The sequence below is a fragment of the Zootoca vivipara genome, chromosome 15 (genome assembly GCF_963506605.1).
Source record: "Zootoca vivipara chromosome 15, rZooViv1.1, whole genome shotgun sequence".
In the NCBI taxonomy this organism is placed as follows: Eukaryota; Metazoa; Chordata; class Lepidosauria; order Squamata; family Lacertidae; genus Zootoca; species Zootoca vivipara.
This window is the reverse complement of record NC_083290.1, coordinates 2,963,263-2,988,594: the sequence shown is the minus strand read 5'-3', so window position 1 is coordinate 2,988,594 and position 25,332 is coordinate 2,963,263. Positions and strand designations below refer to the sequence as shown.

Genomic DNA, 25,332 nt, shown 5'->3' with positions numbered 1-25,332 from the left:
CATAACTTTGGCAGTTTGTAGGCCTTGGGCGGAATCCTTTAATCTATCTTTCCTCAATGGGGGGACGGCGTGAAGCAGTGACCGATGGCCCCCCCCTGCGGTGGCGACCCCAGGGTTCCCCGTTAAAGGGGTTATTTGGAGGGGAGGCACTGGCCATAAGCCAATGGGGTGTCAGTGCTCTCCCCTACGACGTGGCGAAATGGGGGGGGCTCTCTGCTTGAACAGACGTTTTTCCAGAGTCAGCCCAATCCCCACACACTTTGGGGAACCCTGATTTTCCCTGGGGACTAGGAGGGATAAACGCCCAATAACTAAGCCTGGGTCTTCCTACATCTGAGAATTTAATAAAGTTGTGGCCAGTTTTAATCCCATAACACATTGTCAGGTGTCATTATTCCTCCCGGGGGGGGGGTGTCGCCTGGGGCTTGGGGGTGGTGATCTCTGCCTGTCCATGCAAACAATGCAGTAAAGGCATCTTTCTAACATCAATGGGCTGGGAGTTCCAAAAGTAGGTGCTGCTACTTTAAACAACAGATTCACTGCAAGTGTGGGGTGGAATTGCTATTTTTATCGATATGACTAAGCTCCCCACCCCCCCGAGAACACAGTTTTCTAGATGGGGAAGTCTCATCTTGAAGAAGTCTTGCAGAGCACCGTGGTTTTTGTGGCATAGCAGCTCAGATCCAAACTAGACATGACGCTAAATGTGTCCCAGAATGTTGCATTGTGTATCAGGTACATAAGAGGTATAGAGCAGAACAGTTTTCGTGGAAACGGAACTTTTCTCAGCTCAGACCCAAGCCAGACATGACGTGAAATGTGCCTCAGCATTTAAATTTTTTACTGTTATCGTGATTCATCATCTGCCCTTCACTCTGTAAGGTCCCGGGGCAGCTTGCGACAATTAAAACACAATGTTAAAGGCGCTTAAAACTACTTGCAATGTAAATGTGGTGGACTTGTGATAAGGTGGCCACATTCTGAGAGGATGTGTTCAAAGAAATTGGAGATAACTGGACAAAACCTAGTCAGAGGCCCAGACTTTACTTAATCTTTTCAAGGAAGACAGTCTGAATCTGCATCTTGAGCATCTTTTTGGCTGGCTTTATTGGGAGCCAGACTGGTAATACTGGAAATTCTCAGAAGGTGCAACATTGACGACTAAGCATAAAAACAGTCTGGCCATTAGTGCTGACGGAAAAATTAACCATTGAACTAAAAATAGCAATGGAAATGAAACAACAAGACACATTTCCAGTGGATTGGTGTCCTTTTATTATGTGCAGTGCAAAAGAGGAGAATGTGGGACCTTCTCCACATTATATTAAAAAAAATATTGGTTGCTATGACTGTATGCCGCACAAATGGACTATGACAATTTAAGAGATGTGAGATGTGTAGTCTGACCTCTTGTCTTCAGAAAGGGTGGGAGGGTGGCTTTTGTTGTAGTGCTTTTTGTAATGTATTATTATTATTATTATTGAGGGACGCACGTGGCGCTGTGAGTTAAACCACAGAGTCTAGAGCAGGGGTCAGCAAACTTTTTCAGCAGGGGGCCGGTCCACTGTCCCTCAGACCTTGTGGGGGGCCGGACTATATTTTGGAAAAAGAATGTGAACGAATTCCTATGTCCCACAAACAACCCAGAGATGCATTTTAAATAAAAGGACACATTCTACTCATGTAAAAACATGCTGATTCCCAGACCGTCCGCGGGCCGGATTGAGACGGCGATTGGGCCGTATCTGGCCCCCGGGCCTTAGTTTGGGGACCCTTGGGAGCTTGCCGATCAGAAGGTCGGCGGTCCGAATCCCTGCGACGGGGTGAGCTCCCGTTGCTCGGTCCCAGCTCCTGCCAACCTAGCAGTTCGAAAGCACATCAAAGTGCAAGTAGATAAATAGGAACCGCTACAGCGGGAAGGTAAACGGCGTTTCCATATGCTGCTCTGGTTTGCCAGAAGCGGCTTTGTCATGCTGGCCACATGACCTGGAAGCTGTACGCCAGCTCCCTCGCCAATAATGCGAGATGAGCGCCGCAACCCCAGAGTCGGTCACGACTGGACCTAATGGTTAGGGTCCCTTTACCATTATTATTATTATTATTATTATTATCTTACAATCACAAAAATAAGGTGGGTCCTAAAATATACATCTCAAGTGCCAAAAGGAGTTATGGTTTTCTTAGGTGAAAATTTGCAAATGCTCATTATAATTCCCAAGTGTGCATCTCTTGCATTGGGATCCGGTTAGTGGTTAGTGGAAAGCATAATGTTGGTGGTCAACAAAAGAGGTTTAAAGACTCTCTCAAGGCAAATCTTTAAAAATGTAGTATAAACACTGAAAACTGGGAAACACTGGCTTGTGAGCGCTCCAGTTGGAGAACAGCCTTTACCAAAGGTGTCGTGGGCTTTGAAGAAACTCGATCTCAGGATGCAAGGGAGAAACGTGCTAAGAGGAAGGCATGCTTGGCACAGCCACACCGTGATTCCCGCTTTATTTATTTGATGTGTTTTTGTTACTGCTGTGTCCCCCCCCCCCCAGCAAGCGGAGACTTAGCTGCTCTTGCTAAAGCAAAGCCCTTTCCACTTCAGTTTTTGAAGGGGAAAAGTGCTGGTTATGGTCTGTAAAATACATTAATTTTTTTGCTTCTAGGGGGGGCAGCTGCCCCCTCCTGCCCCCCCTGCCTACGCCCATGCTTGGCAAATCCACACCGTGATCAACTCCCACCTGGAAACCAATGTCCCCACTGTGGAAGGATGTGTGGATCCAGAATTGGCTTCCACAGTCACTTACAGACTCACTGATAAAACCCTGCTTTGGAAGACCATCGTACTCGGCTACGAGTGATCGCCAAAGAAGAAGTGGTTTTGAGTGTTCCAGTAAAACACAAGCATGCATCCCCCATGAGTCTAGAAAATACATGCCCTCTCACCGCCTCACTGACTGGCAGGGCCACCCGCAGCATTTGAGGGGTCTTCTAGATGACCTGTTCATTGAGTATTCATTCCGACTTATTTGTGGGGAGGCTAGAGGAGACATTGCGTCAGCCCATGCTCTCCAGAACATTTCCCCTTCCCTTTTCAATACACACAAAAATGTTCAGTCTTTTGGCAAAGCACAAGACCTCCTCATCAAGGATAATGTTGCAGCCCGGATTTGCGGCTGTGTGTCTGAATCCCACCCGAAGTGCCTTGAAGTGTCTCGAAGTGCCGTGTGACAGAGGGGACTATTCCCTGCCCTACCTGGAGACACCGAGGATCGAACCTTCTCCGTGCAAAGCTCAACCACTGAGCTACAGGTCTCCTCCTATGAAAGAGAAGCCTGTATTGGTGCTAAGTGCAACATGTATTAACTAATTAACAACTTTGGGGAAACTTGAGGCTTCCTGAGCTATTTTATCAACACGGTGACTTGGAGAATTGAGTTGTTGTTGCTGGTGCTGCTGTTATTAATTTGATTTATTGACCTGCTTTTCACCCTAAGGTTCCAAGGCAGACCCCGACAATTTAAAATGAAACATTAAAAACAGTTGAAAACAAATGACTATCTCAGGAATACAGTTGATCCCAAGAACATACATCTCAGTTGTCAAAGACCAGGGCAAGGAGATGCATCTTCATATTCCATGAAAACTTAACAGTGAAGGTTGTCCAACACAGCTCCGTGGGGAGGGAGTCCCACAGCTTAGGGGCTGCTACAGAAAATGCTTCTTTCTAGGGCTGCCACCACCCCGAGCTTCTGAGGGCACCCCCTCTGCTGATTTTTATATCTGCGGAAGTCTGTTGGGGCTGATATTTGGGTCCTTTTAGCACATAGTGTTGCAAAAGCTGCTTTATACTAGGTTTCTCCATGACTTGTCTCGTTACTGAATGAATTCTTTTGAAGTTTTTTTCAAAATGTAAACGATTGCAAACCTCTTTGAAAGAAGCTTTTGTGCTTGGAAAGCATGATAGGATACAGTTTGGATTGGGGGAGAGGGAACATAACCTAAAATCATATCCCAGAGGGTCTGGGGAAGAGACACGACTCTGCTCTTTGCAAGCAGAGTTCAAAGCCCAGCATCTGTAGGTAGGGCTGGGAGAGGGACCCCCCCCCCATCTGAAACCCTGGGGAGCCATGCCCCAATCAACATTATTGGGCTTGATGGACCAATGTTCTGACCATGGCATAAGGCAGCTTCCTATTTAAATCAGAGTAATGAGGACTAGAATCTTGCTTTATCTCAGTGCTAGAGGACTTGGTTTTCATGCAGAAGGTCCTACATATGGTAGGTCCAATCTTCAGCAGCTCCAGGTAGTGCTGGAAATGTCCCCTTGTCTAAAACCCCCCGAGAGCCACTGCCAGTCAGTACTGAACTGGACCGTAGACATTACTGAACTAGATGGACTTCAGTATATGTACAGCAACTTCCCATGTCATGCAAAAAGGATGCGGGGAGGTGGAGAGAAAAATACTGGCACCAGAGCAACATTATTATTATTTTTAAAAGAGAGAGATCTTTCTGTTAATTGTGCAGAAGAGATGATTCACTTACCCAGAAGCAAGAGGAGGAACTGAAGGGTGGTCATGGCTGAGATGCTCCTGGGCGGACAGTGCAAAAGCTTCTGAGATAAAACTCACGAGAAGCAGCCACTCGTGGCGTGAAAGAGGGGAGGCCTTTTCCAGAACGGCTGCCTCTCTCACCGATGAGACACAACTTGAGACAAGCCCTTTGTGGGTTTCCTCACATGAGTTTCAAGATGTGGTTGAGCCTCTGAGGCTTCAGGCGGAGCCGAAGCGCCGCTTGCATCAAAGGCTATCTTCATGGACCACCTTTCCTCCACCTGCTCTCTTTCAAGCCCACTGAAAGGGGTTTCAGTTTTGCACCTGTGTGGGGGCCGCACGTCTTGCCTTCTTCCGACATTTTGACAAGCAACATCTTCTGGGCTGCATCTGCTGCTTCGTTCAGAGAGGGGAAAGGTGGTTGTAGATAGAACAGGCCCCAGACTCTACTCACCTGCCATAGTTTTCTTTGGGTGCCAAAAACAGCACCACCCGAAGGACAGATTTGATCTAGGGGTTGCCACACTTGCTCGCACCCCACCCAGAGCAGGGGGGGCCTGATCTTTGGTTCACCGGATGTTGCTGGGCTACAACTCGCCTCATCCCTGGCCAAGTTGGCTGATGGAAGCTGGTATCCAGCTTTGCATGCAGAATGTCCCAGGTTCAAATCTCGGTTATCTTTGTTTACAAGGATCTTGAGGAATGAGTTCCGGGAATGACCATTCTCTTTCTAGGATCCTGGAAACCCACTGCCAGTCAGTGCGGGCAACATTGGACTACTAGGCAGACCAGTATTAATTTGGGCACATTTTTTAAAAAATATATTTTTATCGGTTTTATATCAAATACAGAAAAAATGAATACAAAAAACAAACAAAAAAGAACAAAAAACAGAAGAAAAAAGGAAAAAACATTTCTTTAACATCTGTCAAATATATTTCTTACTCTGTCGACTTCCTCCTTCCCCCCCTTCCACATTTCTATTTATAACTTATATAGCACTCTCTACTTCTTAAACTTTGAATTATGGTGCTGGAGGAGACTCTTGAGAGTCCCATGGACTGCAAGAAGATCAAACCTCTCCATTCTGAAGGAAATCAGCCCTGAGTGCTCACTGGAAGGACAGATCGTGAAGCTGAGGCTCCAATACTTTGGCTGCTACCTCATGAGAAGAGAAGACTCCCTGGAAAAGACCCTGATGTTGGGAAAGATTGAGGGCACTAGGAGAAGGGGACGGCAGAGGACGAGATGGTTGGACAGTGTTCTCGAAGCTACGAACATGAGATTGACCAAACTGCGGGAGGCAGTGGAAGACAGGAGTGCCTGGCGTGCTCTGGTCCATGGGGTCACGAAGAGTCGGACACAACTAAACGACTAAACAACAACAACTTCTTAAACCATTTCTTCTTCTAGGATACTTGTTATTAATATTTTTCTATTTTAACCACACATTCCCAATATTTCACAATATAATTTAGATCTAGAAATCTTAATAATTATTTTACATTTAAACTTATTTCCTCCTTACTATATCTAATTGCTTCTTCAGCCTCTTTGTACTTCCACTTCCCTTATAATTCGGGCACATTTTTAAATGGATAAGAAGCCGCTTTACCTCTGCCAGAATATGAGAACCCACAACAGGGTCATCTCATGAAGCCAAATGCTGAAAGATTCAGGAGAAACCAAAGGAGGAACTTCTTGACGTAGCACATTCTTAAACATTGGCATTTCCTACAGCATTATTTTTACAGTATTTGTTTATTACATTTCTATTAGGGACGCAGGTGGCGCTGTGGGTTAAACCACAGAGCCTAGGGCTTGCCGATCAGAAGGTCAGCAGTTCAAATCCCCGCAATGGGGTGAGCTCCCGTTGCTCGGTCCCAGCTCCTGCCAACCTAGCAGTTCGAAAGCACGTCAAAGTGCAAGTAGATAAATAGGTAAGGTAAACGGCGTTTCTGTACGCTGCTCTGGTTCGCCAGAAGCAGCTTAGTCATGCTGGCCACATGACCCAGAAGCTATACGTCGGCTCCACTCGGCCAATAATGCGATTGGAGCATCGCAACCCCAGACTCGGTCACGACTGGACCTAATGGTCAGGGGTCCCTTTACCTTTACCTTACATTTCTATTACACTTATCCTCCACAGAGCTCATGGTGCAACATGCATATATTTCCCTTTCGGCTTCATCTTCACAGCAACCCTGTGGGGTAGGCTAGGCTGGGAAAGTAGCAACTGGCTCAAGGGCACCCAAATGTCTTACACCATCAGCCACTAACTCAGGTGGTTTAAAAGGAGCTTAGGCCTGGGATCCCCAATGTGGGGCCCATGGATACGACAGCACCCTCAAGTGGGGGTGTCTCTCTCTCTCTCTCTCTCTCTCTCTCTCTCTCTCTCTCTCTCTCTCTGCAGTAGGGATCAATAAGCTCACATTAATGCCAAAAATGCAAATTCATAAACATATCATTCTTTTTAAATGTTTTATTATGTGTTTTATTTTATTTTTTATAAATGTTGGAAGCCACCCACAGAGTTTAACTGCTGTGTTGCGGCTCCAACTATAGGTGGCGCTCTGTCTGGAAAAAACTAAGGCACTCAGCCAAGCTGCCCTTTCAGAACATCTTTAGCAAGAAAGTTGTTGCAGGGGTGGGGGTGGGGGGGTTAACACCACCCCATCACTGCTGGTTGGTTTAAACTGCAAATGGAGCACAGCTTGGCTTCCAAACTTCTAACGCTCCATAGGCATATGGGCAAGGTGTACTTTCCAAAGGCAGGGAGTTCTGCAGGTTAGTTCTGCAGAGACTGCCTTTATCCACATACCGAGGAATTTCGGCTCAGGGGTAGGAAGGATGCTGAAGAAAGCCTCCTGGTTTATCTTAATGAAGTGAGCAGGGCTTATGTGGGTTCCCCTGGCAACAAACCACCTTGGGGAAAGCCCTGCAAGACCCTGCCAATTTTGGCAGTAGCCAAAAGAGAGGGGGTGAGGGACAAAATTAATCCTTTCCACCCAGCCCTGCCCCTGATGGAAATGCAAGTAACCCCTTCCCTGGCCACCACATCCATCATTTTATGCACTCAGTCTTCACAAATTACTTAGGTGTGCTTTTTAGCCAAATAAAGACAGCAGCATTGTGGGAAGAGTTCAGATTTTATTGCAGTTTGCAGTAAGCATAAATGATCCAGAGAGAGTTGTTCTCCAAATTCTGGACCTAGAATGCAAAATTCAAACACTTTTATAGCTCATGAACAATCCCTTTCAGCTACAGGTAGGCAGCCGTGTTGGTCTGAGTCGAAACAAAATAAAAAAATTCCTTCAGTAGCACCTTAAAGACCAACTAAGTTTTTATTTTGGTATGAGCTTTCGTGTGCATGCACACTTCATCAGATATCTGTTGGGGAGTGGTGGTCTTGGGCTACACCCCTTCTGTGGTGTGTGTGTGTGGTGTGTGGAGGGGTGGTCTTGAGCGCCAGGGCAGGGAATTTCAAAATGTCTATATAAGGGCAGGCACACCTTTGTTCTGGGTCCTCCTCCTTTCTCCTGCCAGTGAGGAGAGCACCCTGTTGCAACAGTTCAATAAAGATCGGGCTTACTGGCTGCTTTGCTTCTCAATATTCTCTGGTTGGCCTCTGTTATTTTCTCCTACCGATGGAGAACCTACAAAGGGACTCTATAAGGGCAGACTTTGTTTACAACACTCTCAAGCCATTTAAGGAGCCTAGCTGGAGGTGGGCGTTCATGTGGTCTGAGCAATCCATCATGCCCTCCTGGTGTTCTCTCCCTCAGTGGCTTCCGTCTTGCAGCGGCATCTGTTCCTCCGCCACCTCTGGCATTGTGAAACGTGCCCTCACCCCCTGAGACACTCGGTTCAACAGGCGCTTCCCTGGAATGGGACAGAATGGGGAAGCATCTATCAAGGCTGTGAAGCAAGAACAGGCAAGTCTTCAAGGTCAGCGGTTTTGCCCAGGCAAATAAGTTAGGAGGGGCCATAGCTGGGCCTTTGTCTGCAGAAGGTCCCAGGTTCGATCCCTGATATCTCCTGATACTGCCTGTCACTTCCTGTCCACTGATGCTTGTGGTGCAAAACTCTCTGCATATTTTTGCCTGGAATGATATAAAGCTCCCCCAAAATCCATTCCCTCTTCATTAATGTATGGCATTCTTCCTCTTCTTATAATAAAAACGTTTTGTTTTTTTAATTAAACAAAATGAACCAAAGATAAAGAGCATAAAGAAATACTATTATAGCAGGTTGAACGCAGCATGAGGTTGCCTATAATCACTGAATTTGTTGTTCCAAGACAATTCAAAAAATTCATTCCCCGCCCCCCACAAATAAAAAAACAAAGTTAGGCTGGTTTATATAATAAGTTAGCTTAATCATAGTTACCATGGACTGAATTTTCATGACATTCAGAGATAGTAGGATATATGCCCCACCCTTTAGCTATTCTAATCTTAGCAGCAGTTATAAGGTTGAACATTATTTCTTGATCATTTTCCAAAATAACATCTTTTAGATAACCAAGCAGAGATATTTTAGGATCCAAGAGTATATGGTATCCTAAAATATCAGAGATATTAACCTGAACATATTTTCAGAACATTTCTATTTGAGAACAATCCAAGAAGATATGTATGCAATCTGCTTTGTTTAATCTGCATCTGCAACATTTTTTTAAAATGGTTTTTTTTAAAAAACAAAAATCCTGGCCCCTCCTTAAAGAACTGAGAAAGACTCTTTCCTGAAAACCTGTTAGTGCTTCTGAAAATCTAGGAAGTATAGAGAAAGCAGTCGTGACATCATGAATATTATCTTTAAAAATAAATATAATAAAAATACTCTTTTGCCAGGAGAAGTCACTCCGCTGCAGAGATGGGCAGGCATGAGACTTTTTCCTGGGACTGGTTTCCTGATTCTGATAAAGCAACGTCACCTGCTGGCCAGCCAAAAAAGAGAGAGAGCCACAAGCAAGTCTCTAGGGCCTCATAGCCTTGCCTGATAGTCCGTTAATGACTGTGAAGGCAAGAAGATAAGCAAGGCTTTTGAGTAACAGAGGGGTGGGTTGCCTGTGGTTTCCCTCCAGTTGTGGCTGGATTTCAACTCCCATCACCCCTGAGCATTGGGCCACGCTGCCTGCTGAGGGTTGTAACTGTACGTCTGGAAGCCTGCAGGTTCCCCTAGACTTGTTTAGGACAGGTTTGGTGAACCTGTAGCGCTCCAGATGTTGTTGGACTACCACTCCTATCATCCCCAAACACCGGACGTACTGGATGGGGGTAATGGGAGGGTCACAGGTTCCCCACATCTGGAGTAGGGTGTTGCTCTTCACTTGCCTTTTGACACTGTCTCCTCGTGGTCTAAGTCTGCAGGATCCTCCTTGAGAGCTCCCACCTCTTTCTTCCAATTAGTCCAATCGAGCTCTTCTACTCTGCAAGACATACAAATAAATGGTGAACCACCTGAATCCCGTCGCTCACTTGGGGGGGGGGGAAGACACAGCCAATATACATTTGCTTATCTGTGTAGCCCTTGTTGCCCTAGGGACCTGCGACAGTGCAGGGCATGGCCAAACTCACCGGAAAAAATATCTCTTATCTTTCTCATCTTCGGAGCCGATAGACAGCTGGCAACCAGATCGCTTGGGTTTCTGGCAATGCCAAACCCAGCTTTTCTCCAACTCCATAATAGCAGTTGCTCGCTGTGGGTACAATTCAGGAGGAATAGTCACATTTTCAGATTTAGGGGTGATTTGAGTAGGAGCAGGGGAAGCTGTCTTATATGAAGTCAGACCACTCCTCCATCGAGCTCCGTATAGTTGACCTGACTGGAAGTGGCTCTTGAGGGTTTCAGGCAAGGGACATTCTCAGCCCTTTCCTGAAAACTGGAGGGGTTGAACCTGGGACCTTCTGCATGCAAAGCAGATGCTCTGAAATGCTGTCCCACTTGCCATAGGCACCCAGGAGGCCACTTTGGAACAGGGTGCTAAACCACATTGGCTTTTAATCTGACCTTGTTCCACCAGGGCTCTCCTTATGTGTGAATCCTTTGCCAGGGTTAAGCGAATAGGCAGCTGTCAGAGTGGGATCAAGAGTTGGGGAGTGAGGAGGCAGGAATTTGTGTACTTATTTATTGACAGCATCTGTATGCCTCAACGTATAGCTTTATGTTCCCTGGCCAGTGAACAATGCCAACTGTGCTTGTCGACACCAATGAATAAAGCAAAGAGACATGTTGCAGAGCACACAGAAGCAACCAGTCTGGAGGGGCCTTTAGTGTACTGGCCCTGGCTCATATTTTGCCCCATCCAGCAGAAAAAGCGCCAGTGGTTTTGGACTTGCCTGCAGCTTCCAGATCTTTTGACCGTCTTCAGAGACCTCGGTGACCGTCTCGCTCATCAGGGCAATCAGCATGTTCAGCAGGAGGATGTAAGTCATGATGACATAGAAAAGCAGGAGGAACATCACAAAGTACCTGAACCTCATATTCTCTTGAAACTCCAACTCCCCCATCCCAATGGTGAACTTGAACAGCTCCAGGGAAGTCTGCAGCAGCCCGGCATACTTGACTTGGTCTTTGCCGTCACCGTTGATGAGGGAAGACCCATTCTGGACAGGCTGGGGAGCCTCCCCGGTAAGTATGACAAGGGCTGAAATGGGAAGTGAGAATATTTAAATCAGGGGGTCCCTGAAGAATCTCCTTGTAAACCTCTTTATTTGCATGAGAATCCTGTCCCAAAAGATATCACAACTCAGGACCTACTAGTCATAGACTGTGCCATCCACAACTTATCTTGGGTTGACTGTTTCAAGGTCCATTTTGAGGCACTCACATGAGTGTTTCAAGTCATAAATGACATAGCCCCCAAACAGCTTTTTTTTTGGGGGGGGAACCCCCACCTACTTCCCTACAGACCCTCCTGGGCATTAAGATCAGCAGAGGGGGTTCCTTGGAAGTTCTGTGACCCTCTGAAGTTTGGGGGTAGGTGACCCAAGAAAGGACACTCTCTGTGGTAGCCCCTAATATGTGGAAGCCTCTCCCCATAGAGGTGCACAGGGCACTTCCATTATATAGTTTCTGCAATATGCTAAAGACACACCTCTTTACCCTGGCCTTTGCAGGGGAGAGTGGAATGCACAGATATCAATGAATCCCCTTATCTGCCTAATAGCAGGGCCAGCCTGCAACTGAGATCAGGCGGCATGATTACTAGGCATGATTATTACTATGTGTCATTTTTCCTTGTCATCGTATATATTGGATGCAAAAAATAGTCAACGGTGCTGCTAAAGGAGGAGGCGGGTAGGATTCTGGCTTCTACTGCCAGTTCTGGCCCTTCCCTGTTAGGACAGGTAGAGACTCACCTGTTGAAAAGCTGAAGAGGAAGATCACATAGACAATGAGGAAATGGATGAGGTTCCGCAGGATAGCCTGGAACGCAGAACAGTATAGAAGTGAATTGGGGAATCCCAGCATGATGGAGGACTGGGCAGAGACTTGGGTTCAGATTTTTGCCCAAGGATGACTTTCCAGTGGTTGACCTTGGGCCAATCACATTCCTTTGCTGTTTAACAGTAGTGCAGTTGCGAATTCAGAAATACAGGGTCCCTTCATGGTATCCACAGACACGTGCCCTCAAAGCCACACACCCTTCTAATATTACACAACTCTAAGTTTGTACAATAATATTATAAATATATAACAATATTTTTAGGGATGCGTTGCAATAAGCAGTACTTTTCTGCGTAAATCACACGGGCAAATTATTTGCGTGCTTCAATATCTTCCTTCTCAGTGACTTAATTTGTGTTTATTTAAAGTGTGGGATTAATCAGCTTCATATAACCAACAGGCTTAACCTCACACAGCAAGCCTATGAGGCAGGTTAAACTGCAGAGGCGTTGTAGTCAAGGATCACAGGGCGTCAATGACTTTTTACTATTTCTGCAGCAGGGTCTCTTTCCAGCATCCTGGAGTTGCTCAACCAGCATAAAAGGGAATCCTCACACCCTTTTGGGAGCCAATTGGAGTAAGCAGATGTGAGTCAGCCATGGAGGATGGGCTCCTAGGGTCACTCTGAAGAAGGTACTCAGGAAGAACACCAAGGAAGTTCTGTATGCTGTATACTGAGCATCTAAGAACACTGAAAACACCAGGTGCTTAAGTTTCAAGAGAAAGGTGTGCCAGGTCTGTTATACACATTGTGCTGGTTTTAATATTTTGGTATTTGGCTAAAAGGAAAAATAAAGAGGCAATTCCCTGATTGCCTAGATCCAGGTTTTGGAGTACTCTTTGGTGAGAGAGGGCGCCAGCAGAGATTTAAAATCGCAGAACATGCAGCAAAGTAAAGCATGGGAATACAGGCTGGTAGACTTTTAGAATATGGAGTTATACCAACCTTGTGTATCATGACAACATAGATCCCAGTCTGCTGAAAGCCTCGCATGTAGTACAGCAAGTTTATCCAGCCGACCAGGAGGGAGAAAACCATCAAAGACAGGTAATCTTCCAGACCTGCAAGGTACATCACTGCCGAAACCAGCAGGGTCACTGACTGCAACAGCCTGTGAGAAAATTGGGGGGGAGGGGTGTAGAGATGATTCCACTTAGAGAAGGCACCTTTCAGGCATAGAGGAGTCTGCTTGGCCTGCCTACTGCACAAAAGCTAAGCCACATGTCACAGTTAAGCATGAATGAGCTACAGGGTGGATATTCAGTGGGGAAAAGGCAGCCTCTTCACTCCTCCCTTGGTCCTGCTACCGCCACAGTACCCAGAGCTAAGCCATGGTTTGGATATTGCATTACATTCAAAGTGGGGCTTCTGATTTGTCCTAGGGGATAAACCATGACTGGTGAAGCAGGAACAAACCACAACTACAGTATAAGTGTCCCAATGAGAGACCTTGGCTCCAGTAATTCCACAAAAAAATATTTATTTCATAAAAGTTTTGTGCTGCTTAAATGTAAAAAACAAATAAATCAAAGCTCTTTACAAAAAGAATGAAACAATTAAACTATCAGTAAAAAACAGTTTCAAAACAAGTTTAAAAAACAAAAAACAAACCTCCCCCCCAAACATACAGAAAAATCTCAATGTAGCCATCCTGAAGCAGAGTTGTCAGAGACCGGCGCCTTCTCCACAGGTAAATAGCCTAATAAGCAAAGGGACAGGAACACTCTTGTCAGTACAGCAGAAATAGTGCAGAGGCAAATTCAGAAGTGCCAGATCCCTTCATGATAAGTCACAACTAAATCTGCACAACCTTCTAAAATTATACAATATTAATTAGCTGTGCATTGCAATGATCAGTGCAGACACCCATGTGTCGCCTTCCAGTCAGGTATATACACAGGCAAATCATCTGGAGTGTTCCAGATCTTCTATCTCAGTGGTTTAATTTGTGTTTTCCTTGACGTTGTGCATGACGGAACTTGCACAATGGTCTCTTGAAACTTTAGAAGCTTGTGATTTCAGTGTTCCTAAATGCTTGGTTTTGAAGCATGCAAAACAACTCTTCCTCAGTGTTCTTCCCCCGTGCCTCTAATTCTCTATGAAATATTCATTTTTGCTTTATCGTATCCTTGGGTTAGGATATCACCTATTTTCCCCCAAGGCTTCACATCATGGTGGGTTGACAGAAAAAAACATAGTGAGTCTGATGTTGTAGGCTTGTACATCCAAACTAACCATAGTTAGGATAAACAAACCATGGTTATGTGGAAACCAAGGTAGTGTGTGGAACCTTAAGGACTAGGTACTTTGCTAATTCTTTTAAAATGAAAGTTTTGATGCTCTATAATTCTGCAGCCAGTCCTATTTCCTTCTGGCTTTCTGTAGCTAACCTAAGACATCAAACACATGCCCAAACAGCAGCAGGAAGAGCAATAAGAGTATGTCATACCTGATCAATGAGGAGATACACGCCTCCAATTAAGACAATGAACTGGCCAATGAGCCTCAATATGTCTCCAGCAGCGAGTGTCACTGGAAAAGGAGGCTGTGAAAGAAAAAGATAGGTTGGGGAGAGAGCACTTAAGTAACAGACACAATCAACTGTTTGTCAGGGTTTGCAAAAAGCTGCACAGAAGTCTGAAGAGGGTGTTGCCGGTGCCAATCAACTGGTCGATGGTACCCTCTTTTTGACCTAGACACAACTTTATTTCCCTAAGAACTATGGATGGATGGATCTGTCAGTACTGGCTTCTCTTCTTTTCTCACTTTCTCCAATCTTCATTTTGGTTCTCTGCAGCAGTTTGCAATAAAGGAAAAAAGTCATGAAAATGGATTCTCATTTTAAAAACATTCTCACAAAAAGCTATGCACACATTGCTCTAAGTACATGCATTTCTTTCTCTTTTTTTCTCTTTCTTTCTCTTTTTTTGTACATGCTGTTTGGATGGAGAATTGCATTGTAAAACTCAGAGAATGTGAAAGGATGGTCGGGTTTCTGTCTATTGGTTGTTCCGAAAAGTGGAAATTAGGTAGGTTTGCCTTTAAATGCAAATTTGGCACACCAAATTTAAATGCAAATTTGGCACACCAACCGTCCCTAAGATAATCTACTTTTGTATGCTATCTTCACCCAATATATCCATAATAATGCACACTTCTCCATCTTTTGTACACATTGCTTGGCTGCAGAACTGCGGTCAAAGATTCGGAGAAAATTTATCCATGTGAATCTCTGCTGGCAATTTTTGCCTAAAATGCAGATTTTGGCACACCAACCGTCCCTAACATAGCAAACTTTTGTATGTTATCTTCCCCTGATATATCCACAATAATGCACACTTGTTCATCTTTAGTACACATTGCTTGGCTGCAGAACTGCAGTCAAAGATTCGGAGAAGTGTGAATTTCAAAGGATGAATGCATTTCAGTTCAGAAAGTGGAAATTAAGTAGGTTTGCCTTTCAGTGCAAACTGAGTTGAATCTCTCTCCCACCCTTACGCTACATCGTGTATGGGCAGGTGGGTGCGACTTGGTCCAAAAGGGCCTTGTAGAACAAACAGGGAGCTTCCACACTTCTGCCCTAGAGAGCCACCCTCCTCCCTCTGCCTCCCTCTCTGTATCCCCCCAAGCACCAAAACTGCTGTTACCTTCCCCTCCAGAGGCCGGTGATAAGCAACAGCTGAGAACACTGACATGAACACCACATAAGAAAAAAAACTGATATAAAATCTCATGGCAGCAAAGGAGTCCCATTTGCTTTGAAGAAGCTTGTTTATAGGTTCCAGGACCACCATCTCGTACCGCTTCTGCATGTAGGAGAAAGAAAGAACGAAAGTAATTCATTGTTTCAGCCCCCATCACCCCTGGTTATTAGCCATGCTGAGGCTGCTGGTAGTTGGAGCCCCAAAACATCTTGAGGGCCACAGGGTACCCTAGCCCTGCTCCAAGTTGCACAAAACCACAGCTTATTCAACCTATGGCCTTTACTGGTGTTTATATGTTTGTTTCAGGATATTAAACTGCTCAATTGTTTCAAATTTTCTAAGCCATGTACAATAGAACAAATCAGTATTAAAATGCCAAAACAAATGTCATAAAAACAGAAATAAAGTACAGCAATCCAAGATTTTATATTACAGCTTTTTATCTGGAGAGGCCATCGATCAAGGTTACCTATTTTGTTTTCCCAAAATAAGTGTAGAATAGTGGGTAAGAAGGATGAAGACACAGCTCTCAAAACAACCAGCTTTAGTCTAGCTCTGAGTCCAGACTGAACAGTAGCTTAGCCAACTGGCTTATATAGTACAGTACTCAGTAATTTGCAACAGTAACAAACTCCCCCTAGCTACCCAATCCGTGAACAGCACTCTCAATCCTTCATTTGCATGTTGTGGACCTGAGTGAGAACTGCAGCCACAGTGGGCAGGGTAAGAACTACAGCCACGGTGGCCAGAAGGAATACTGCAGTTAACTTAATACATAACAATAAGTATCCCCAAAGGCACCAAATCAAGACTCTCCTCGATTAGGCCAATGGCCCATCTAGTGTCACACAGTGGCCAACCAGTGCCTTTGGGAAGGCCACAATAAATTTATTCTTGTAGAGACTTCTTCAAAGAATAAAACTTTTTTTAAGGGGGTGTTGCTCAGTACTGGAAATAAAACAAAGATAGCACCCAGAAAATCTCCCTGAAGAGAGGTCTAGATGCAGAGAGAACTGAAGAATCTCCCCCAGTGATTATTTTGAAGCAGACAAGTCGCCTTTGTTGATCATCTCACCGGAGTATCGCTGCTGTAGGCAAGAATGTCCAACACAGAGTTCTCCTCATAGCTGTCAATGGAGGTCAGGTCGTAGAGAGAGATGTGGACAGGCCCATAGGTCCATTCAGTGAACTTTCGCGAAAGGTGACGGTACTCCGGATCTTTGAATTCACGGTGAATAATGTTTTTGAAGATCTAGGAAAGACAAAATAGGGGGAGGGATTTTCTTTGGGTTTATTATTTGAACATTTATGCTTATTTCTACTTAAACATCATATGAGGCCCTTCTTTGTGCGCTCCTTCTACAAGAGGTGGCAAGATGAGAACTGGCCTTTTCTGTGTTTCTAAATGCTTAGCTCTGGAATGCACCGACCAACAACTCCTCAGTGTTCTGCTGGCATGTCTTCTCCAGAGTGACCCTAGGAGCCCACCCTGAGTGGCTGACTTACCTCTTCCACTCTGATTGGCTCCAATCAGCACAAAGGGTGGGGATACTTCTTCTCAGTGGCTAAAAAGCTCCCCTTTCAGACACTGGAGAAAGGGACCCTGTTGCAGAAATAGTAATGGGACTTCAATCCCCCGTGACCCCGATCTACTACACCTCTGTCAGAGACGCCTGTAGCTTGGAGGGTGTGAAGCCTAAAAATAGTCCCAAGGGCTAGATAGAGAAGCCTGGAGGGTTGAACCTGTCTCTTGGGCCTGAGTCTCGCCATCCCTGGGACATTATATCTGAGCTTCTGCACTGTAATGGGGGAGTTGTGAAATCATGTATCCCCTGGTACAAATCATCTTAAGTTGTATTCTGCAAGTTGTCCTCTCAGTCTCAGCCTCCTACCTGGAGGTTGACAACACTGACCTATCTTGTGTGGCCTGAATCTCTGTGAACATGACATGAAGATGCTGCCTTCCAGATATTGTTGGACCTCCGTCTCCATGTAGCCAGTGGGAATGAGAAGTGAGAGCAGCCAGGAGAATGATGGGAGCTGGAGTCTAACAACATATTGGAAGGTCACAGGTTCCTCAGCTCAGAAATGCAGCTGATGATAAGGTCCCAGTTGTCTTACCTCTATCTTTCCAGTCTTGACGGCCAGGGTCAAAGGGTTCAAGCCTTCCTTGTTGGTTAATTCCTCCAGTTTCTGGCATAGGTTGAGCGTGGCACTGTGCATCAGGATCTTGTTGTACATCTCGATCACCAGCTCCCTGTTCTTCTCATCCGCATCATCGGCCGCCATCACCAAGGCGTGGAGGACTGTGTTGCCGAGGGAATCCTGCTCTGCCAGGTTGGCCTTCTGATGAGGGTTATCCAGGAGATACCTGATCACTTCTGGTTGGTTGGTGCAAGCAGCTAAGGAGAGAGGAAGCTCACCTGGAGGAGGAAGGAGATCAACAAAATCAAAGCTGGGAGAGGAATGGCTGCTTTTGGCACAAGTTACAAAAACTGAGCACCCACTTCAAGAATCTGTGACAGCAGACTTTAGGCACACAGCATCAACCTACCAAAGTAGAAGCATGCCCCTTTCTCCTGCTGGTGGAAGAACTTTCCACAGGCCTTGGCATGGATGTCAGCGCCGTTCTCCATCAGGAGCTTGATCAGATCTAGATTCCTTGCCTCAATGGCAACGTGGAGTGCTGTGTGGCCTAGCAGAACAAAAATGGCATGAAAGAAAACCATTAAAAAAGTCAAACATACAAAACAAGCATGTTCTCCTACACCCGAGTGGAGGAGTTCTTTTTTAATGCTGTCTCCCCACCTCAAGGCCCTTACCTTTATAGAAGATATCTTTACAAGCTACATTGATCAGAGGCCTTGGGTTCTTGGTCTCCTTGTCTATCTTCAACAGCAAAGGGATGGTGGGGTTTGCCCCGTCTTTCAAATTCAGCAAGGCCTTCATCAAGCAGGTCTTGCCCGTTTCTCCATCTGAAAGAGAAGGGATTTTCATCCTTTGTTTGGAAAACTGCATTTCTTTCTTTTTCTAACAAGGACAGCGTAAAGGGCCATTCAAATCTATCATATGCTTTAAGAATATCCAAGGAAAGAAACTCAGCAGGGAGTTTTGCCGTAAAGCTTTAGATGGACTACCAGGTGAATTTTAGAAAGCCTTCACAAAAGAGCTCATCTCCAAATTAAGGATTGTGTCCAAAAGTTGTCTAGAGGGGAAGAGGATCCCTCAGTCTTGAAAACAATATTGTGTTGCAGCTACTTTTGAAACCTAACAAAGACCCAACAGATCTATGATTCTTTGGACCAATAGCACTAGCTAATCAAGATTAAAATATTCATCTGCTGTCTTCACACAGTGACTAAAGATTTTAGTCACAAGATATGTGCATAAAGATCAAGAAAGTCTCATGCCAGGAGGCCAAATAAGCCACCCCACCCGCATTTCAAACATTCAGGGAAGAGCAAATTTTGATTTGTGAATTAAATTGATTCACTTTGTTAACTGAACTGAACTTATCTGCAATTCCTAGCCTTGCTCCTCATCTGCTCTCAGATCCTTTTCACTGGAAATTCACAGGGATTTAACCTAGGGTCTTCTGCACACAAAACAGGTAAATGTACCACTGTGGGTCCTTACGACATGATTTACTACAGCTCTTCTCAGTCTGTTCAACTGGGTTATGTAATCTGTGTAGATGGGTCACATAATGATTGAACCCAACATATCCTGCAGTCAGATGATATACATGCATTCCCATGAACAACACTAATTTGTAAGTACCAAATATTTTTCAACAAATCTCACATTAATTGGGACATTAAGTTTAAAAAAAATGTAAGTCTGAAGCAACAGTTGTAAAATAGGAAAACTTGCAGTTACAAAATCAATGGCCACAAAATATGTAAGGTCCAAAATCAGGTGACGATTTTGAATCAATATGGCAGAATATGCATTTCAAAGCTGCGTTGGTTTTAACCAGCTTTTGCATGTTGGCCCCTGAGACTAAGCAGCAGTTTTTTGTCTTAAGTCTGGATACAACAGGGATCTGTTTTGAATCAAGAAGATGGATTGAACCTTTCAAAACTGAACTGTGTATTTGGACACCTCTTAAGGTATTGTAATCATATATTGCATGATGATTTGCGAGATCAGGAAACAGGTTTTTGTCTGCTTAACTCAGGGGTCCCCAAACTAAGGCCCGGGGGCCGGATGCGACCCAATCACCTTCTAAATCCGGCCCACGGACGGTCCGGGAATCAGCATGTGAATACATGAGTAGAATGTGTCCTTTTATTTAAAATGCATCTCTGGGTTATTTGTGGGGCCTGCTTGGTGTTTTTACATGAGTAGAATGTGTCCTTTTATGATTAAGGAGAATAATTGGATGTAAAATCATGGACATGCTTCAAAAGAAGGGGGAGAAGATACTACCAGGACTTTATCAGCGTCTGAGCGAGAAGAGAATCGAGGGAGTATTTCATCAAGAGGAAAGAATGATTGGGACGGAGTGAAAAGGGAAGTGAACTTTTTATTTTCATACTTTAAGATATACAACCTTCCTGGATGGACTGTCTGATTACTTGAGACAAATGAGAAATGGAAACGAACTGTGTGGCATGGGAATTCATATAAATAGAGGATTGTCATCTGGTATGATTTTAGAAGTTGCTTTTTAAACTGTTAGAATTAAAACCTCCCGTGTGTGTTTATTGGATTGCCTGAAAGCCGCCGGCAAGTGGGATTTACGAGCTGTGGCGTATTTGGAATTTGAGAGATAACAGTAGCCTAATTGGAGTCTCGGAACGCAGAGGGCAGCTAAAAGGCAAGGAAAGCTATAAATCAGTTATAAGGACTGTGCATAGTATGATCTGGCTGTTCCTTGCCAAGAAGCTGTGCTCTTGCAAAAGTTTGAAAGAAGTTTGGAATGAGACGGAGTGCGACCCGAGGCATTCAAGATGGTGCTGAGCTGTGGCGTATCTGGAATTTAAGAGACAACAGTAGCCTGGTTGGAGTCTTGGAGTGCAGAGTGCAGCTGGAAGGCGAGGAAAGCTATAAATCAGTTATAAGAGATTGTGTATAATGTGAACTAGCTACTCCTCGCAAAAAAACTGTACTCTTGCAAAAATATAGAAGAAGTTTGGAAGAAGACGGAATACGACCTGAGACACCCAAGATGGTGCTGGTTTGTGTTGGACTGTTGATGCGGCAAGAAAGGCACTCCAGATCAAGAGAGATTTATGGGGAGGTTGGAATGGATAAAAAACCCACACAGGAAGAATGGATTGTGTTAAATCTTGTTTGATACTTATCTCAGAAGCTGCGACATAAGACCAAAGAGAGAGGAAAACATCTAGAGAGACTGTTGGAAAAGATCTGGATTATTGTGGATTACAGCAAAATTTTGTTATCAGGATTAGGATGGCAGTGCGAACAGTTATCTAGAATCCCCAGACTTTGGAGCATGGGAAGCCTGAAATTTTTTTTCTATGATTCGGCATAATATTTGGCTTAATTGATATGTATGTATGTGTATAATTGGATATAATTGCAATAATTGAATTGTGTTTTAATTGGAAAATTTAATAAAAAGTTTTTTTTAAAAAAAAAAAAAAGAATGTGTCCTTTTATTTAAAATGCATCTCTGGGTTATTTGTGGGTTATTTTTCTCCTCCGAACTCCACTGTCAGTCCTCTTGCACTCTGATGGTCCTCCTCTATCTTGCAAATACTTCTGTGAAGCCTGAAATTCCTGCCTATTCTCACATCAATGAGAAATAATAATAATAATAATAATAATAATAATAATAATAATAATAGCCCCAGCTCTCAGGCTCATGCCCACCTGTGTACTCAGAGTTAGTAAGATATTTGCCACTTCTTCGCAAATAGTCCCCCAGTCCTTCCAGCTCCTCAGGGTTCCCCCTCACGATAGCACCAAAGAGGCGATCCTTTTTAAAAGTCTTCTCTTTACTGTGGAAGAAAAGCAGAATGAACAAAGGCCACATCCGCACCATACATATAAAGCAGAATCATACCAGTTTAAACAGTCGTGGCTTCTCCCAAAGAATCCTGGGAACGGTTTGTTAAGGGTGTGTAGAGTTATTCGGAGACTCCAGTTCCCCTCACAATTTCCAGAGTTCTCATGGAAGAGAGGAACTGTCTGCTAAAGCTCTCTGGCAATCCTAACTCTCAGAACCTTTAGCAAACTATAGTTCCCGGGATTTTTTTTATCCAGGGAATTGGTGGATGTTAAGATGGTATCATAGCATTTTATAGCGTAGATGTGACTGGCTGGCAACATTACGCCCGCCATGTGAGAATCCCTTGACCTCACCGCCAAAGGCACACTTTTCCATTGTCTCCTGAGACAGATGGATGCCAACCAGCTAGCCTAGGTAGAGATCCTGCTTTGCATGCAGAAGGTCCCATGTTCAATCCATGGGAGCTTCTCCAGGAAAGGCTGGAGATTGAGGCTTTCAGCACCTATCCCCCTCTGCAGAGGTTGGAGATCTATTAGTATGGAGACTGATTGATCCAGTGTGTTTCCAGGTGGCTCTGGGGGGGTTACCTTTGAGAGTTGGATAGCAGCCAACATGGCCATGATGGAAGTTGTTGTCTACCAACTTCCAGAGGGCCACAGATGATCCCTACCTCCTTCAGTAGACGGGTTGACTCCTGAAGGAAACTCCTTACCTCAGAGGAGGAATCTTAATCCCAATCTTTGGAGGTGGTAGACGTTCTATCTCATAGGAAGTTTCCATGGGCCGCGGCTCTCCCTTTCCCCCAACTGCCTGCTTATCCCTTGTCTCCACATTCTCCAAGGTGCCATCATCTGTCTCCAGTATTGGTAAGGTATGCATCACGCTATTGAAAGTGCTGGCAAGAGAATAGATCACCACAAGAAGAGTTATTTAATCTACAGGATATATAAAACATAGTAAAATATCAAACATTATAAACTTCCCGATACATGGCTGCCTTCAGATTTCTTCTAAAAGTTATGTAGTTCTTTATCTCCTTGACAGCTAAAGGGAGGGTGTTCCACAGGGCGGGCGCCGCTACTGAGAAGGCCCTCTGCCTGGTTTCCTGTAACTTCACTTCTCGTAGAGAGGGAACCAGCAGAAGACCCTCAGAGGACTACAGTATCTCAGTGTCCAGGCTAAGCGATGAGGGTGGAAACACTCCTTCAGGTATACTGGACTGAGGCCCAAATCAAAGTGCAAGAGAATAATTGAAACATAAGCCAGCTTCGTCGCTTTATTTTATGAGACATGTATTAGGAGAGACTGAACGTCATCATCAAATGCAAATACGTAGTGGGCACACAAGAAGCAATGAGTCACTTCCTCAAATATACAGCATATGAACGAAGCAAATATGAACCCTTATTCCATGTCACTTTCACTCTTATTGTTGATGAAGGGAAATTTCATTATCCTTCCTCCTGAAGCCAAACTTTATTGATTTCTATAGCAAGGTTTAGGCAAATACATGGAAGATAAGGTTACTAGTGTGAAAGACCTCTCTGAATACTAGTTGCCAGGAACTGGTTCCTGTCGCACTCAGGTCTTGCTTTGAGGCTTCCCATTTAATTTCCAAGCAAAGAGTCTGCTGGTTTCTCTTTAAGGTTTCCAGACTCAAAAGAGAGCAGGGCAATTAAAGGCACAGAAGTCCTGTCCTCTATTGAGTCTGGCAACCCTACACATGCATGCCTGCTTGCACAGACACCATTGCAACACCTCTAGGCCAATTTTATATCTGAAACTCACTTCAAGTTTTTAGTGAATAAAAACTTTATTAAGAACAAAAACAGCAAGAAGGCAATCAAGATGATCAATAGTCTAGAAACCAAGCCTTATGAAGAATGATTGAAGGAGCTAGGTATGTTTAGCCTGGAAAAGAGGAGACTGAGAGGAGATAGGATAGCCATTTTCAAATATCTCAAGGGTTGATAAATGGAAGATGGAGCAAGCTAGTTTCCTGCTGCTCCAGAGAGTAGGACTTGAACAAATGGATTCAAGTTACAAGAAAGGAAATTCTGACTAGATATAGGGAAGAACCTTTGGATAGTAGGAGCTGTTTGGCAGTGGAACAGACTCCCACGAGAAGTGGTGGACTCTCCTTCCTTGCAGGTTTTTAAGCAGATGTTGGGTGACCCTCTGTCATGGATGCTTTTGTTGAGATTCCTGCATCGGACCTTGGGGTCCCTGCCAACTCTGCAATTCTATGTTTCTATGATTCTGAGAAATATCTGTTGGTTCACCCCCTCTGATTTAAAAGGTCATTCCCTAATCACAGGCATATGGGGCTGGGATTGTGGCAAAGGGAAAGCATTCTGCACAAGCTCTGAAACTCTTCTCCCTGACTGACAAGCAAAAAAATCGTTTTTCACTATTTCACAGTACTATTTTCATTTCCCCCCATAAGGTTATTTCATTTTCCAATTTCCCTTAAAAGCATAGGCCAGCCACACCAAGCTGAGGTATGGTTATGCCCTAATACCTTTGGGCCTCTGAAAGTTCTCTTTTGTCCCTAACCTTACCAGAAGGGAGCTGGGTTGTAATTCTTACAGCAGGAGCAATTGTACTTATGAAGCAAGAAGCATATTAATTAGATGTGACGGTTCTATAAGCACGTTTCCTGCAGATAAAACACAGGCCCATGAGGGCTAGAACTAAGCACAATAATGGTTAACCTGAACAGTTCTCCAAACATAATAGCAGCTATTATAATAATAACCAGCGTGGAAATTCAATTAGAGCAATAACAATGTAGCCTCCACACATGAACCAGGTGCTGGGCATAAGCCATCCTTGCACCATGATACTGGCAGTAGAAACAGCCATGGTTGATGGAAAATATGCTCTATTTAAGGTGTCCTCTGCCAATGGACTGAAGCTCCAAATGGGGAGGTTGTTTTGTTTCATTTTCCTGGTGTTGTATCTGAGATCATTTCTTGGGCCATGTATGAGGCTCCACTCACCCTTCCAGGCTCCCCAAGCCACACCTCAGAGAAGCAAAATAGAAATTTCAAAAGGTATCTTACCTTTCTGAAGGCGCCTTAAGATTTAGGATTTTGTGCTGGACAGCACACAGAGACCAGCAGAGTCCAAAGCAGTTACGGATCCCAGGCAAGCTCCCACAATATGATCTTTCGAAAAATATGCCAGCGTCATCCCGATATGCGCAACAGGAGAGTCACATTACCCATCTGCTCCATAGGTGCTCTGAACATTTGTCCGAAATGCAAATATTTATCCAGTAGTTGACACACAACAAACAACGAGTTACTTCCTCAAATATAAAGAATATGAACCATGGGTGTAGCCAGGATTTACGTTGGGAGGGGCAGGATTTTGGGGGGGGTGCGCAACCAAGCTATATGTGATGTGACTGGTCAGTTAAGTATTTTTATTTATTTACTTGATGGGGGGCAGCTACCCCCTGCCCCCTCTTGGCTACGCCCGTGATATGAACCAAGCAGCTGCCACCCTCTCCCTTATCCCAGTCTACCTGCAAGATTGCCTTACTCCATATATTCCCTCATGACTGCTTCAGTCTATAGAACTGGAACTGTTATAGGTTCCCCATAATATCCGTTCCTCATTAGTAGGAATTTGATATTTTAGTGTAGC

At 44.5% G+C, this 25,332-nt stretch overlaps 2 protein-coding genes across 3 annotated transcripts in view; both read right to left on the bottom strand.

The window, feature by feature from the left end:
* Positions 1-4,701, bottom strand: part of ITGAE (integrin subunit alpha E) — a 68,605-nt gene extending 63,904 nt beyond the window's left edge. For both annotated transcript variants that reach the window (XR_009558590.1, XM_060283081.1), the window contains exon 1: positions 4,534-4,701. Coding sequence is in view for 1 of the 2 variants with exons in the window: in XM_060283081.1 (XP_060139064.1) it covers positions 4,534-4,567 (34 nt within the window). In the remaining variant the exon portion in view is untranslated. The remainder of the gene's footprint in view (positions 1-4,533) is intronic.
* Positions 4,702-9,872: 5,171 nt separating this feature from the next.
* Positions 9,873-24,907, bottom strand: TRPV2 (transient receptor potential cation channel subfamily V member 2). The gene is made up of 14 exons (XM_060268304.1): positions 24,744-24,907; positions 22,391-22,573; positions 21,540-21,667; positions 18,521-18,673; positions 18,253-18,393; positions 17,820-18,121; positions 16,774-16,950; positions 15,642-15,800; positions 14,444-14,539; positions 13,623-13,693; positions 12,940-13,105; positions 11,906-11,972; positions 10,121-11,190; positions 9,873-9,972 (listed from the first exon to the last, which is right to left on the bottom strand). Exons 2-13 carry the CDS (start codon positions 22,555-22,557, stop codon positions 10,814-10,816), a joined length of 2,004 nt encoding a protein of 667 aa, XP_060124287.1. The 5' UTR covers positions 22,558-22,573; positions 24,744-24,907; the 3' UTR covers positions 9,873-9,972; positions 10,121-10,813.
* Between the last annotated feature and the right edge of the window lie 425 nt (positions 24,908-25,332).

Coding starts and splice junctions, on each gene's coding strand:
- TRPV2 (XM_060268304.1), bottom strand. CDS start 22,557: ATGCATACCTTACCAATACTGGAGACAGATGATGGCACCTTGGAGAAT. Junction 18,674..21,539: donor TACTAACTCTGAGTACACAG/GTGGGCATGAGC, acceptor CTTCTCTTTCAG/ATGGAGAAACGGGCAAGACC. Junction 18,394..18,520: donor TAAAGATATCTTCTATAAAG/GTAAGGGCCTTG, acceptor TTGTTCTGCTAG/GCCACACAGCACTCCACGTT.